At 34.8% G+C, this 16,803-nt stretch overlaps 2 protein-coding genes across 8 annotated transcripts in view; one reads left to right on the top strand and one right to left on the bottom strand.

The window, feature by feature from the left end:
- Positions 1-15,927, top strand: part of LOC124895451 (U-box domain-containing protein 35-like) — a 30,384-nt gene extending 14,457 nt beyond the window's left edge. For both annotated transcript variants that reach the window (XM_047405890.1, XM_047405889.1), the window contains exons 6-10: positions 12,813-13,138; positions 13,343-13,444; positions 13,532-13,960; positions 14,126-14,875; positions 15,030-15,927. In XM_047405890.1, the coding sequence (XP_047261846.1) occupies positions 12,813-13,138; positions 13,343-13,444; positions 13,532-13,960; positions 14,126-14,875; positions 15,030-15,206 (1,784 nt within the window). In that variant the 3' untranslated portion in view covers positions 15,207-15,927. The remainder of the gene's footprint in view (positions 1-12,812; positions 13,139-13,342; positions 13,445-13,531; positions 13,961-14,125; positions 14,876-15,029) is intronic.
- On the bottom strand, positions 1,989-11,477 carry LOC124895452. Of its 6 annotated transcripts, XR_007051722.1 has the most exons (7): positions 11,149-11,477; positions 10,649-10,736; positions 4,249-4,378; positions 3,875-4,153; positions 3,666-3,785; positions 2,511-2,656; positions 1,989-2,147 (listed from the first exon to the last, which is right to left on the bottom strand). XR_007051722.1 is itself a non-coding variant. In XM_047405895.1 (6 exons), exons 3-6 carry the CDS (start codon positions 4,264-4,266, stop codon positions 2,636-2,638), a joined length of 438 nt encoding a protein of 145 aa, XP_047261851.1. In that variant the 5' UTR covers positions 4,267-4,378; positions 10,649-10,736; positions 11,149-11,477; the 3' UTR covers positions 1,989-2,635. The 6 variants fall into 6 exon arrangements, 5 of the variants coding, with proteins under 5 accessions (XP_047261851.1, XP_047261847.1, XP_047261849.1 ...); XM_047405895.1 differs by having other exon boundaries at positions 1,989-2,656; XM_047405891.1 differs by lacking the exon at positions 2,511-2,656.
- Positions 15,928-16,803: the final 876 nt, after the last annotated feature.

Genomic DNA, 16,803 nt, shown 5'->3' with positions numbered 1-16,803 from the left:
TTCAAAGCGTAGGGCTATTTTCAACCAAAAGTATGTCAAACAACAGTCTCTCATTGAATGCCCCAAAAATTTACTGGCGAAAACTACCAAATTTGGTCAGTGAAAATGAAATTATATCTTCAAGCCTATGATTTGTGGGAAGTTGTAGCGGAAGATACACCATTACAACCACTCCCTGAAAATCCTACTGTTGCTCAGATTAAATCTCATTAAGATGAAAAGCTAAAAAAATTCAAAGCCAAAATTGTAATTCAAAATTCAGTTGCGGATACGATATTTTCTAAAATTATTGCTTGTGAGACAACAAATAAAGCTTGGGAAAAACTAAAAAGGGAATATCAAGGAAGTGATCGAGTTAGACAAATGCAAATTTTGAATTTGAAAAGGAATTTTGAATCTCTTAGGATGCAAGAGGATGAAACTATTGCCAAGTATTCTGACAAGATTTCTTTGCTTGTCAGTAAAATCAGGTTGCTTGGTGAGGATTTTAAAGATGAAAGAGTTGTAGAAATAATTCTTGTGACAATTCCGGAGAGATTCGAGTCTAAAATCTCATCTTTGGAAGAGTCTAAAGATCTCTCTACTATCTCTATTGAAGAACTAATAAGTGCTCTTCAAGCACAAGAGCAAAGAAGAGCCTTCAGACAAGACAATGTTATTGAGAGTGCTTTTTATGCACAAAACAAAAAAGGAAAAGGTAATTATCCTCTTTGCAGACACTGCAAAAAGAAAACTCACTTGGAGAATTTTTGTTGGTGGAGACCTGATGCAATCTGTGGAAATTGCAAACAAGCAGGTCATGTTACAAAAGTGAGCAAGCTTAAAAACAATCCTCAAGTCACTACTAAAAAAAGGCCAAAAACCGACGGCTAAAAGCGACGGCCTGCGTCGCTTTTTAGTCCAAAAGCGACGGAAAGGCGTCGCTTTATTTTGCGTAAAAAAAAGGGTCCTTTTTTTGAAAACGACGGCCTGCGTCGCTTTTATTACAATGGACCATGTCGCTTTTAGAAAAAATAACTTTTTAGGTTTTTTTTAGAAAAAACGACGCTGTGCGTCGCATTTTGTTCTTAGTGAAGAACACATGATGAACAAAAAGTGACGGACAACGTCACTTTATTTTTTTAGAAAAATTTACACGATCCGTCGTAATTTGAATTTTTTTTTTTGAAAAAAGCGACGTTGATCATCGCTTTATGTTCTTCATACTGAATGAAAAAACGACGTTGGTTGTTGCTTTCTTTTTTTGTAATGAATTAAAAAGCGACATTGGTCGTCGCTTTTTGTTCTTCATAATAAATATAAAAGCGACGGCGGTCATCGTTTTTTGTTCTTCATAATGACTAAAAAAGTGACGGCCATCGTCTTTTTTTTAAATTACTGATTGAAAAAATGACGCAAAGCGTTGCTTTTTTGGAAATGTATTTTAAAAAAACGACGAACAAAAGGGACCCGATCCGTCGCTTTTCTGCACTTTTTAATTTTTTGCATCCCACCTGCCATATATAAAATACAATTTGTTAGATAGAACACTATGCAACACACATTACGAATCATACAACAAACTACTCATCAAAACATTTAAGTCATTTAAATCATCAATGCTTCAACAACATCCAAAAAACTTATCCAATATTCAAAAACATCTAAAACACTCAAGTCTTTAAGCTTTTTAATTTAAAAGTTAAAAGTTAAGTTCAAGAATTAATATCTAAAAAAAGTCTAAAATCCAAATAACACTAAGGAGCAGTGTCAACAAACTATCACTTTCTGTTTCTTCTTTGCTACTTGAATCGGGAGATGGAGAATGGTGACGACGACGACTCATGCAAATCATTTGTTTCTTGAGTTGCTCGACAGTCTTGCTCATGACTTCATTTTGAGCAACGAATTGTGCGAAGGCACGTGAAAGATCTATAACCTGTTGCGACATAGCAGCAAGCTGAACACCATCAATCGCCTCAGCCTGGCGCGAGGAACCAATACCAACCCATCCAGCACAAAGACGTCGTAAATTATTTCGAGAACCAAACCCATAGGTTTTCCCCTTCTTTTTTTCCTCCTGCCACTTTTTCGATCCAAATTTGATTTGATTCTTCCTGTGTAGGCTGGGTTGAACCAAACTCAGACAAATAGCGTATATATTCATTCTGCATATTAAAAAAGACACATCAGTAAATTTTACTAGTAGGATATAAGTAACTTAATTGCGATGTAAGAGCATGCAGATATAAATGCACCTAAAACATGGTTTCTAAAACTAGAGAAGTACGTAGATTGTAGGTGAGAAAATTTGGGCGCACACATAAATGCACATATTATTGCTAATGTCAGACACCTTGGTGGATACTATATAGGGATGGAATAGTCTAATAGAAGCAGTACCACCACTTTCTGAAAATAATAGAGTAAAATGATGAAACCAACAGAAGCTAACAAAGGTTTTGATCAATATAAAACAAACTTTAGAGAAATATGATTCTTAAGAGGTATGTAGCAAATAAGTCCACCACCTTCTTTAAGCTCCTAACTTTCAAATTGTTGGTGTTGTCAATAGAACCAATAATTTCTTGTTTGCTAATGAATCCAATGAATCCATATTGACGTCTTCATTTGTGAGTTTGAGATGATGAAAAAATCAATAGATGCACCCTGCCAACTATATTGTAGAAATTACTAAAATGAAGGACAAGATCATACATCATTCTCAAATTTTTACTCGATAATTCGAACTCTACAATACTCATAATGAGCACTTGTCAAGCACTCTATCTACAAACCATCTAAATGGAAATCCACTTGAGTTAGATAAAACTTACAAGAATGTAAACACATATAATATGTAAAAGTAAACTTACGAATATCTAAATAGGTGATCCATGAGTCATTGACATATACTACTTAAACAAATACAACCAAATTGGGTGACCTGTAGGTAAATAATCCATAAAGACTATAATCTATAGATAACTAAAAAGAAAGTAGAATTCTATGCATTAAACATGTAAACAACTGGCCTATAATGTGACATTTACAATATAATAAAATATACAAGAAAACTATGGAAACACTTAATTCCTGAATCTTATAAATTGTTGAAATATATAGCATGCAAATGACTTAGTAATGAAATATGGGCACATCAATGATAACCACTAAATATATATCCTTAAAATCTATAAAAAAATTAATCATGTCATTTGAACAATTTAATTTGGCAATTATAATTAGCATCAGAACGTAAATCCAGATAGGTAATAGAACGTTGCAAAAATATGAGTAGCAGTTCATATACGTTTACCAAGATTAGAGGAGTGGCATTAATAATTAAGGAGTTGGAAAATGACACCTCGAAGGACTTGGCAATGACATTAAAGAGGTTCATCAATTGAGCTTCAAATTTCCAGTCATTGTAGCTTAACATACCAACTTGGTGCTTCTAATGTAGTTGTGACTGAACTACTATAAACAAATCTCATACAAGTGTCAATGTTCAATTATTAATAACATTACTAACAAAATAGTCTCCATGGTCTTTTCACAACAACAATAAACTCAGTATAGTCCCAAAAATATATAAAGAACTTGAATTTAGACGCAATACAATATAAGAAATTATAAGGGAGAGATATAAGTATAACAAAGTAAAATATAAATGTAAGTCTTACATTGGCATTTTCAGCCCTGGGCTCAACCCACACATCTGGGTCTGACTCATTCGTCTTTTTCACGAGATGAGTTCGTCTGGAGATCTCAAGTTGAGTTGATTCGCGACCCAACTCCTTTTTCTGTAAACACAAGGTAAATACGCGTAATCAAGTAGTATTTAATGAACTTTATATAAACGCCTAAATTAAAACCTAAGATTTCTACTTACCATTTCTTGAACTATGACGTTGACACTCTTTGCACCTCCGGTATGCAATGAGCCACCCTTTAAACTGGTTCTAACTTTCTTATTTTGCTCACTGAGTGCCTTATATTCAGGAGTATCCGTATAAATACACAAATCATCATATACCTCTTTGAGAAGCCATTGTGCAACATTGCCTGTACGCCTAACACATTCAAGCCAATTGCGTAGTCTTGTACCAGCATTCCTCTCAAAAGTAGTGCATATAGCTCTATTGTACTTTTCTAACCAAGTACACATTGTCTGAAAATCAATTGAGTAACGTTATATGATATATATATACATACAAATATATATTACTATTAAAGTTAACTAAATAAAAATTAAATGTACTAGACCTTGAACTCTTCAAACATTGCTTGTCTATGGTCTTCTGGAATCTCCGACCAACTGTGCCAAGGTTGTGTAAAAAGCCTTCTAACACTCTCCTTCACTGCCTTATTAACTTCTTTTGATGCGGGATGCCACCTGTAAAGAACAAAATAAATATGTAATCATGAATATTTTATTAATGAAAAAATAAACTTACTTAGATCCATCAGGCTCGATGAAGACTCTACCAAGCCTGTCCTTATCTCAATTAACTAGACCAATCAAATGTGCATCAGTATCATCTGCTATAGGTTGAGGTGGAGGTGCAGATCCAGATGCAGATGCTACTCTCGGGAATACCAAAGGTTCACTAAATGGGGGTGGGGGTGTGTGGGGGGGAAGATGTCTGCGTATCGGAGTCAGAGCTGTTTCTCAGTCGCAATCCTGAGAGGTGGGGGGATGAATCGCGAGGGGATGGAGTACCAGATGAAAATCTCGAAGTCCTTATAGCTGTAGGAGACCTGAAAGTCTGTGGAGCATAAGAAGTGCACACCTGTCGCTGCTTTCTGGGACCATGATAATCTACAGGATTACCAGTGCCAAATGGGACATAAGACCTCTCTGATGAAGAGGTGTGCATTTGTGGCAGGAATATCATTAGGATTTATTGGCGTCCTAGATTTCTTTTTAGCAGTTGACTTCAAATTCTTATCAGAACCAAGCTGATCACCGCTATCACCGGATGCCATCTGTATGCAAGATTACATTAAACTACCTACTTCTGATAAGACTACTGCAGAAATAATAATTTCAGATTTTTTAAAGTAATAGAAAACACCCAGTTTTTTTCTGAATATAATGCCTAATTGCTGGTACAAAACCCATATGTTCTGATTGCTGGTACAGAACATATATGTTCAGATGCCTCAGCCACTCAACATTTTTCTTGTCCATCTAAAGTTAAGCATTCAATTAATACTTGTGAAAGAGTAGAGAGGCTCAAGAAATTAAAGGATCTCACCTCAGACCAATCGTACTTAACTTGATGTTTTTGTTGTTGTAATTTACTTGTGCAATAGAGGGCTTCTTTAAGATCCAAGAAACAATCCACAAATTGATACCACAAATAATTATTATCAAAACACAACAATTAAAATATAAACTTAGACAACAACCAAATTAGCAAGAACCCCGTTCTTAGTTGCATCATTAGAATACATAAAAAAATTATAAGTATTAACAAATAAGTAGTGGTAATAAAAAAACTAACAATCCTATCTATATTCTCTCAATCTTCCTCATCGCTTGTTTCATTTCCATCATTTTCCCATTCTTCCTCATCCGTTGTTTCATTTTCATGGTCCCATTCATCCTCCCAGAATGATTCATTTCCCTCATTTATTTCTTCCGCAGTATTTGAAATGTCAATGATCCCATCATCAGAAACTTCTTCTAATATGCGTTGAGGATGTTCTAGATTGTTTTCCAACTTATCATCCACTATTTGATCAACAACTGCGACTTCGTTCTGGTATGCCACATCTAATACATTCTCAATCTCAATTCTCCCCCAGGCTTACTCTTTATAACCACCCACCAATTGGCTTTATTTCTGCGCAATGGATATGTAGCATAATATGCTTGCCTAGCATTTTGTGCAATGATAAAGGGATCATAGAGATTATATTGCCTCGTGTGCTTCACTTCAATTATATTATGCTGTTGATTCACCCTGGTACCTCTATGTGATGGATCAAACCACTTGCACCGAAATAGAATTTTCTTCTTTTTTGGCCAACCAGGGTACCTGATTTCTAATATCTTTTGTATGACACCAAAATATTCAACGATTTGACCATTACCATCGACATCACCTTCAACACACACGCCGCTGTTATTAGTTTTCTTATACAACTTTCTCGGTTTGAAACTTGAAACCGTTCACACAATATTTATTCATTGTTCGAATTTGAGTTGCAGGACCAAATATAATATCTCTCACCAATGGCAAATGTTCAATGGTACTATGTTATTAAATGACCTATATAAAATTTTATTAAATGACCTATATAAAATTTTAGTAAATACATATATGATCTTTTGTACTTACATATTCTTTCAGCCAATTGGAAAACCTCGTATATATGGCATCATTACCCCATTTCCCAATGAATAAACTGTCAAGTGTACATCATTAAGATTTTTTTATTAGTGAAGTATCCTTAACAAATTAATATAATTCGATAACATCATTAACACTTACTCAAGATATGGTTGAATCTCTGGACAATTGAGCAAAACATGTGTTACAATAGATTTTCTTTCCATACTAGTGAAGGCTCGCGTACAATGACTTTTAGACCCTTTACCCGAATTGTTAAAAATTGATATAGGTGGAAACATAGGATCACCATCACCTTCATCATTACGATTGGACCTATTTCTCTTACATGGCAGTTCATCCCCAAAGTAGTACGAACAAAAATAAGCAATTTCTTTTGCAAGATAAGCTTCACAAATCGAACCTTCAATCTTTCCCCTTTGCTTAATAGATTGTTTACACTCACCAATTTTCCTGCATAATATTATCTTAGGTAGATAAAAGAATTTATTTTTAAGAAAATGATGGAATTAATTTTAAAAAATTTACCTCTCTCCAGGATACATCCACCTCATTTGAACTGAGCCTCCAAGACGTGCCTCTTCTACGAGGATTGGAAGATTCTCCATCATATCAAAAAAGCCACATGAAAATATCTTCTACAACTTCGTAGTGATGACAGGAATATTCTGCTCCATTCTGTCTAAGCTACTCTCCAACAACTTTCCTGAACATAAATCTTTAAAGAACAAACTTATCTCTGTGATTGGTTTCCATATCCTCTCGGGAAGGTGGCTAAATGCGATAGGAATCAAGGTTTCCATAAAAACGTGGCAATCATGACTTTTCATTCCAATCAACTTCCCTTCTTCCATATTCGCTCGTTTTCCTAAATTCGAAGCATACCCCTCGGGCATCCTCAAATTCTTAACCCACTCACATATTTCCCGTTTCTCATCTAAGGTGAATGAAAAACTAGCCTTGGGCTTAAACAATTTACCATATTCTTTTTCCTTCAACCACAATTCCTTCCTCTTGCAATACTCCTTTATATCTATTCTAGCTTTTGAATTATCTTTTGTCTTGCCCTTAACATCCATGATTGTGTTAAATAAATTATCAAAATAATTTTTTTCAGTGTGCATTGGATCAAGATTATGTCTTAGTTTATTGTCTCCCAATAAGGCAACTCCCAAAATATGCTTTGTTTGGTCCAATTATGTTCAACGCCATATCCAGGAAGTCTAGAAAGTGGAGGTGGCGGATCATTCTTAATCTTATTCTTTCTAAACGCATTTTTCATCCTCCTAAACTCGTGGTCCATGGGTAAGAACTGGCGATGATAATCAAACCAAGAATTTTTTCGACCATATTTTAAAGTGACTGCTTTGCTATTTTTCATGCGATATGGGCAAGCTAACTTTCCAGCAGTCATCCAACCAGACAACATCCCATATGCAGGAAAATCACTAATAGTCCACATTAAATTGGCACGCATAACAAAATTCTGCTTAGTTGATATATCATATGTCACTACACCTTCATGCCATAATTGTAGTAATTTATCTATCAATGGTTGGAGATACACATCGATCAAACTTTTTGGATTGCGGGGACTTGGAATAATACAACTTAGAAATATGTGGGGACTTGTCATGCACATTTCAGGAGGAACATAATATGGAGTAATAAATACAGGCCAATAAGAATAAGGTGTGCTAGAATTAGAGAATGGTGTGAAACCATCTGCACACAACTCCAATCTAACATTTCTTGGTTCACTAGCAAAATTAGGATAAGTTCTATCGAAGTGCTTCCAAGCTTCTCCATCTGATGGATGAGACAAGACACCTGGTGGCCCCCTATTTTCATGGTGCCATTTCATGTGTGGGGCAGAACTCATCAAAGCATACAACCTTTTTAGCCTAGGTATAAGAGGTAAATAGTGCATCGCCTTAATAGAAACTAGGTAAATAGTGCATCGCCTTAATAGAAACTATCTTTCCACCGGGAGTCCGCTTATAACGAGCATGTCCACAAAACTTACAATTTTCTAATTCAACATCATCATTATAGAACAACATACAACCATTTATACAATAATGGATTCTATTATATGACAATCCCAACTTGGAAATCAATTTCTTTGCTTGATAAAAATTCTGAGGTATGTTCAATTCTGAATTTACTAGTTCACCCAAAAGACCAACCATAGAGTCCATAGCAACTTGAGCAACATTCCAAACAGATTTGATATTCAGTAATCTAACTACAACAGATAAAGCAGAATGCAGACTGCCTTCACATAGTGGGTGACTAGCCTCTTCTAATTGTTGATAGAAACCTCTTTCTTCTTCATTGGGATCTTCTTCTAAATTCTGTTCGGGTTCAATCCCATCCCCAATACCAAAAGCATCATTGACCATTTGATGAATCCTATCCTTCTGTTGTACTCTATCCTGTTGCACCCTATGTTGAACTCTAGCATGTTGAATCCTAGCGTGTCGACCATGTACAAGCATGTCATATTCATCCACAGGCAACGAATTATAAAATATACCATTCAAACCATCTCTTTCTCCATGATCAATCCACACAAAGTATCTTGGCTTAAATCCATTACGATAGAGATGAGTCATCACTATATCTGGTTGAAAAAACTTCAAGCACCTACATGAACTACAAGGACACCTAACCACTCCATTTTCTTGAAATAGATCTAGTGACATTGCATGATCGATAAAACCTCTAACGCCATCAAGATATTGGGGTTTTAAACCACCAACATTTTCATAATCCATATCATACATCCACAGACGATGATCTATCTATAAAAATATAGATATTCAATAATATGCAACTTTACATTAAAACATATAAAAATCAAGTCATTAGTTCAGATATCAAGTGAATACACTTAAATCATTTTCAAGTAGATACGCTTAACCTTTTTCAAGTCATTAACTTCACATTTTAAGTAGCAACACTTAAGCATTTTCAAGTCACAAGTTCACAATTAGTAGTAACTACATTTGAGCATTTTCAAGTCACTAACTTCACATTTCAAGAAGCTATGCTTAACCATTTTCAAGTCATAATGTCACAATTTCAAGTAACTAAAGCATTTTCAACTCATTGACTTCACATTTCAAGTAGCTACACTTAATCATGTTTAAGTCACAAAGTTACAATTTCAACTAACTACACATAAGTTTTTTCAAGTCGTTAACTTCACATTTGAAGTAGCAACACTTAAGCATTTTCAAGTCACAGATCATTAACTTCACATTTCATCATAACTTAGAAAGATCAATAGATCAACTGATATTCAGAAGTGCAACACTGATCTTACACCAAAATTAAGAGAGTTTGGATTTAATTTATTTCTTTAAGATCATGTAATAATTAGTGCTAAATAGGAAAAAGAACTATTGGGCTCTTAAAAGAAAAACTTACAAATGATATCTCTCATCATTATTTGGAAACTTATAGTCAATGTTACTTCTCGCTTAATATCCCCGTACTTTCCACAATGGAGTGATATGAATACCAAAGTCTCATTTCGATTGTGCTATATATTTTTTTTAACTAAAGACAAGAGTCCAGAAACACAGTGGCCAAGATAGCAAAAAAGTTTCAAACTTGATGTAAATCACAAATCTTTCTAACTAAAGTTCAAACAACTTATTTACGAAAAAAATTGAAAGAGAAGAAAAATGTTTATTCAAGTCTTGGAATAAGGTGTTTCTGAATAAAGTTCTGAGTTTTTTTATTTTGAATTCATTAAACTGTGAAAGATAAGTTATCCAAACTTAAGTTGATCTTCTCTGCATTATTTGCTTTTATTACTTTCTTTTACTTTTAAGGCATGAACTTATTAACTAATTTGATTAATAGTGTCTAATTCTTTCCATAAAGAAGAGAAATAGAACAAGCCTACTTGTCACAAACATCGATATTTTGTTGAATAAGTAAGCTGCTAGACACTTTTGACTAAGCACAATTTGAGTACCTACAATAAAGCTACTTTCATTGAAACATTAAAATCCTTTCAAAATTAGGTATTGAAAACCCCTTTTTATCCAACTACTATACTTCAAAAAGTGGAAATTAGTCAAGCCATTTAGCTGAGAGAAAATCAAATTTATAAATAAGAGGAACCAATTAGTTGGATTCACATTGAAATAGAGAAACAAATAAAAGAAAAATATTAAAATCTTTAGTAAAAGGAGCTGAAATGTGACCTACAACGAAAAAAATAAAATGGGGATAGAAGGAAGTCTTGGGTTTAAGAGCAATGAACAGAATTAGATAATTTCACTTACCTCAAAACTTAAAGAGCAAAAATGGCATAACCTTAACAGATCAAACCTATTGAAGAACTTCAAGATTTATGAGCTCCAACTCCAATCACTAACATAAACAACTAAAAGCTTAGAGATTCATCTACAACTTCAATTAAAATCACTAAAAAACCAACTAAAGTAACACAAATCCTCAAAGAAATGAGAGGGATTTACAGATTTAACCCTAATAGTCAAATGCAAGCAAATATTAGTAAATATATGAGAACATTATCTCAAATTTAAAGTGGAGCTAGATTTAGAGAGAGAGTGTGTGAGAGAGATAGGAGTTTGAGATAGCAGGATGAGTTTTTTTTGGTTTTTACACTTCATATTTAGGTACTCTAGTCTTAAACAAAATACAAGAGGCCATTATTAAACCTACTGTTGTGAATCATAGCCTTCAATTGATCTCACTAACTTCCTAGATCATGACAAACAATGACAGCACATAGTGAGAGTTGAATGAAAGTTGAACATACCTTAAAGTGTGAATATCACTGATAGCGAACTCGTCGATGACAATCTCGAAGTGTCACTAATAGCGTTGCAAGAGAGAAAGAGAGAAAGGAAGGAAGAGAGAGAGAAACAAGCGGTGCTAGAGAGAAAGAAATGAAGAGAGTGAGAAAAAGAAAATAATAGGTCTTTTGCCTTAACACAGTGGACTAAAAAGTTGAATTTATTCCGACGGCCAACGTCGACGTTGGTTGTCGCTTTTTAAAAATATATGTACTTAATTTAATTTTTTAAAATATAAAAATTATTTATTTATTATTAAATTAAAAATATCAAATATCGACGGCCAATGTCGCTTTTCAAAACATTATTTTTTACGTATTTTATTTTCACAAAAGCGACGTTGTCCGTCGCTTTTTTAAAAATTGGAGAAAATTAAAATAACTACAAATTGCGACGGATGGCGTCGCTTTTCTAGAATTAATATTTCAGAAAATAAAAATTATAGTGACGCTGTCAGTCGCTTTTAATAAAAATAATTTTTTTTTTTTAAAATTGATGAAGTAAGTCGCTTTTGAAAAAAATAACTATTATTATTTTTAAATAAATTACGACGCTATCCGTCGCATTTATTAAAAAAAATTATAAAATATTTTTTAATTAGTTGGCGCAGTAATCCGCGAAAAAAGGCGACAGATATTACGACGTTGGCCGTCAATTTTAATAAAAAATAACTAAAAATTAAATTTAAACTAAAAAAGGGACGGCCAACGTCGCTTTTCTCGTTGGTTTTTAAAGCGACACAGTTCGTACCTTTTTTTTGCGTCGCTTTTTGGGCATTTTTTAGTAGTGAGTACAATTTGCGGAAGCAGAAATTGAGAAGGAACAACTTTTTTAAATTGCAGTAACTAAACCAAAGGAGGAGTGTTGAAAATTGATTTAGTTACTGCAGTAAATTTTAGTTAATAAGTTGTTTAGAATTAAGATGAGTTTGAATTTTAAATTTTAAATTAGGTTGTTTTAGTTGTTGAGATATTTTAGATTGTTTTGAAATTCAAATTATGCTGATTTTTGTTTTATGTTGGCTGTTTAAAGGCCCTCAATGCTCAATAAACTCATTGAAAGCTATTGAAAGATTTCAATCCACCCTTTTTCGCTACCCCATTTCTTTTTTTAAAAAACCAACAGTATTTCTATTCATTAAAAAGGAATATTGGTGATGGTTCACTATCTATAATTAACCATCCCGACTAATAAGAATCATAACTTCATTCTTAGGATCTTCATCTAATTCACTCTCCTACAAAATTTATTCTTCATTCACCCTGTTTCCGTCAAAACATTTAAAAGCTTTATAAATCTTGGATCTTCTATTTGAGCACACTATGGAGATTCTTTAGTAGTTCCTGGTGTCTTATGAGTAGAACTTTGCATTGCTATTTGAACCAAGGTAGCATGGAAGTATACTTTGAAACAAAGTCGTACATATAGCGACTGGTTTTTCAGATTCGAATCTTTCTTTTGTTATGCATTGTCTATTGATTTAATCTTTTTGTTAGTGTTTTCATATTTAGCTATTTTCTAATGATAAATCCCATTTTCTTGAGAGAACACAATTACTGGGACATTTTTCTATACGTAAGTGCATCATTTCTTGGACTGAACAATTTATCTGTATTCTGCTTTTCAGAAAGGTCGGAACCAGACTCAAGTACTTCATACAGTCACTTCCATTCTCCTTCACTGCCAATGCAAAGATTTCGAGCTCTTTCACTTATTAATCAGAACTTTCCACATAGAAGAGCAAGTTCAAATGTACCAGTCCACCATAAAAAGTATTCTCTTGATTTTGATGACGGTGAGGATGATGCCAGTTCTTGTCCCCAAGGAACATTTCTTACTGATGGAGATGACCTTGCTTCTAGTTTTAGGAGCTTGGTAACAAACAACTATACAACGGCAGATGATCAAGCTTCAATTTCAGGGGCTCCAACAAATTCATCATCGAGATTTGAGGTATATTCTGCCTCAGTTTGTTATGTTCATTACTCATCAAATGTGCATAGCTCAAAGTTCTGATAAAAAACAACTGATGATGACTTGTGATTTCATTTCACTTACATCAGGAAGGCTTCCTGTTTTTTTTCTTAATTCTGGACCTGTCAAAGACAATCTAGTGCACATCCTAGATTTTTAACACTGTTCAATCTTCTAATGCAGGCGGACATCAATTTTGAGCTGGAGAAGCTAAGAACTGAATTAAGAAATACTCGAGGAATGTATGCAGTTGCACAAACTGAAGTAATCGAAGCTTCTAGAAAGGTATGCTTCGGCAACAATGACTTTTATTATTCATCCTTTTATGTCTGATTCATATTGTATATTGGTTATAAACCTGCACGCAAACAGATAAATGAGCTGCAAAAGCGCCGGTTGGAGGAAGACATTAAACTTAGGGAAATTTGTCTAAAGGAGGAGGAAGTAAAAGAGTTAGCCCGAAAAGAGAATGAGAAGTACGAAGCTGCAAAAAAAGAAGCTGATTATGTGAAGGACTGTGCTGAAAGAGAGGCTGCACAAAGAAAAGAAGCAGAACTACTAGCCTTGCGTGAGGCAAAAGAAAAAGAGAAGCTTGAGCATGCCTTGATGGGTCAGGCACATCAGTACCAAGAATTCAGTTGGGAAGAAATTGTATCTTCCACCTCTTCTTTCTCTGAAAATCTTAAAATTGGTACGGGGGCATACGGAACTGTTTATAAGTGCAGCTTGCATCATACTACAGTCGCTGTCAAAGTTCTTCACTCTGAGGGATCTCACCTAACGAAGCAGTATCAACGAGAGGTATGACAAGTTAATGAATGAAAGAATGACCAAATTGAGTTAGCTTGAGTTTCAAAAGAAACTGTGACACTTGTCTGGTCATAAAGACCATTGTACCAAGGTTACCTACCAATATTAGTACCCTCTATTCTAGAATTCTCAGGATCTGCTCTTTTGTTGTTTCAGCTGGAAATATTGAGCAAAATAAGTCATCCACACTTGCTAATCCTTCTTGGTGTGTGCCCCGATCGTGGTTGCTTAGTGTATGAGTTCATGGAGAATGGTAGCTTGGAGGAGAGGCTTCTTAGGAAACATGACACACCTCCAATTCCATGGTTTGATAGATATCGAATTGCATGGGAAGTGGCCTCTGCCCTTGCCTTTCTTCACAGCTCCAAACCAGATCCAATTATTCATCGTGATCTAAAGCCTGCAAACATATTGCTTGATCGTAATTTTGTCAGTAAAATTGGTGATGTTGGCCTCTCAACCATGATAAATTCAGATGCTATGTTATCCACCATTTACAAAGATACAGGTCCTGTGGGAACACTGTGCTACATAGATCCTGAGTACCAAAGGACCGGATTAATCTCTCCAACATCGGACATTTATGCATTTGGGATGGTTCTCTTGCAGTTGCTAACAGCAAAAGCAGCAATGGGACTTCCCCACATTGTTGAAACAGCAACGGATAATGATAATCTGACTAAGGTACTAGATCCAGAGGCTGGTAAATGGCCATTAGAAGAGACCAAAGAACTAGCTATTCTAGCCCTTAAATGCACAGAGCTTTGTCGAAGAGACAGGCCCGATTTGAAAGATGAAATTCTCCCTGCGTTGGAGAAATTGAAAGAAGTTGCTGATAAGGCTCGAGATTCTGCCTCGCCTGCCCAGCCTCCTCCTCCTAACTACTATTTGTGTCCTTTACTCAAGGTGTGCCATTCTTTGCTTTAAATAACTCTTACAATGTGATAATGATGCATGTTTGATGTGGGCACAAAATAGTACCAAAGAATCAATTGTTACGTACTACAGACTAAGTTTCTCATCTACATTTCTAAGGCACGGTTGGTTCTTTTTGTCGCAGAGCATAATGGAGGAACCTTGTGTAGCAGCTGATGGGTATACTTACGACAGGAAGGCAATAGAAACATGGATAAAAGAGAACAATGTATCACCAATGACGAACCTTCCATTAGCTCATAAGAACCTTCTACCAAATTACGCACTGCTTTCTGCGATTCTGGACTGGAAATCAAGGTAGGCTGGAAACATTTTAGATTGATAGGGTAGTTATTTTTGACTTATAATCTAGTTGAACATAGCATAACAAATTTATGTACCGTCACACAGTGAACCAGCCGATAGATTTGGATGTTTCTCTACCAGTGTAAAATTTGGAAATGTGAGATTGAGCAACCAGTTGTATGACATATAATCATGTAGGTAGTATAAATGTGTTAGGCAGTTAGAGAAGAGTTGTGCAAGGGAGAGGAAGAGAGTTGCATATGAAACTATGTGATGACATGCATCCTGTTGTCATCGCCGGAGTTGTAATGGTCATGTTAAGACCTTTAATATTAAGCAGTGCGTTCTTTGCAATCTTCGAAGGAAGTGCGGGTTTGAGCCCTATCAGTCCCGAAGGATTCAATAAATATATCAATTCATCTCTCCATTTTTTGTGAAAAGGCGGACATGGAGCATGACTTCATTCTCAACAGGTGATCTGCTTTAGCTTCAAAAGAGGCTCCCGCTTACTTCAAGCTCATTTTAACATAGGCTGATCTAACTTGAGTTATTAGCGTTGAACTCATTGTACTTAATTGTGTAAAATTTTGGTAGGTTTTCACATGTATATCTATGCTTCCTGTTGAAAATACATGTGCTTGTGGCCAAAGAGCTGCATCGGTCATTGCGTGTGAACCCTCCTATCATTGTTTTTCCTTAACGATTGGAAATATGAAAGAACATTTCAATTTAGTAAATTATCATATTTTGCACACTATTCAAGTTTTTAGGTTTCTCATATATTGCATGCCAAGTGGGGCTCAAAAGGTAGATTTACGAATGGAATAAGTCCACATTTGTTAGATCTGGTTCACAACATATGAAGGTCCAAGCCCATGCTACATATTCAATAACATGACTTATTACAATATACGAATGTTGAAGCTCATGCTACATATTCAATATCATGACATATTATAATATATGGAGATCTAAGCTCATCAAGATCGGCTTGACAAGATTAGGAGTCTAAAGCCAAATTTCATAAACAGGCCCTCAAAAAGTTTGTATGTGAAATTTTCTATCTTGTTTAGATTAGAAAAAGTCATATTTTCTAGTTAACATATTTTAGTTGAATGAATTCTAATAGTAACTGAAACAATAATGTACACTTATGAACTAAGAATATCAACAACGCCAACATTTTAATGAAAATCTTACGATATAATCTTTTAAGATTAATTTTTGGTGTCTGATTAGGCCATTTATTAATTATAAGCAAAAAATAGGGAAAAAAACAGTCTAACCCAAGGCACAATAGCAAAAAATAGAAAAAATCTGAAAAATTGACAAAAGCATAACCCGCTTTCCATAGTTGACCTATCTATAGAAGTGTCTGCCTTTCCCCATTTTGAGCTCACTATCTTATCATCTATGTTGCCTCCTAGCTATCGTTGGAACCAAACTCTTCGCCTCTTTCTTCTGTGGATTGGGTGTTCTCCGATTCCTGATGCTTTGTTCCTGCTTATCTTCACACACAAAATGTATCACTTGACCAAGGTAAAGATTCCTCCATTTTATGTTCTATCTTTGTTTTCATTTTCTGTACTGACTTGATGCTGATCTTCAGGAGA

The sequence above is a fragment of the Capsicum annuum genome, unplaced genomic scaffold (assembly GCF_002878395.1).
Source record: "Capsicum annuum cultivar UCD-10X-F1 unplaced genomic scaffold, UCD10Xv1.1 ctg82274, whole genome shotgun sequence".
NCBI lineage: Eukaryota > Viridiplantae > Streptophyta > Magnoliopsida > Solanales > Solanaceae > Capsicum > Capsicum annuum.
This window is presented reverse-complemented; position numbering and strand designations above follow the sequence as displayed.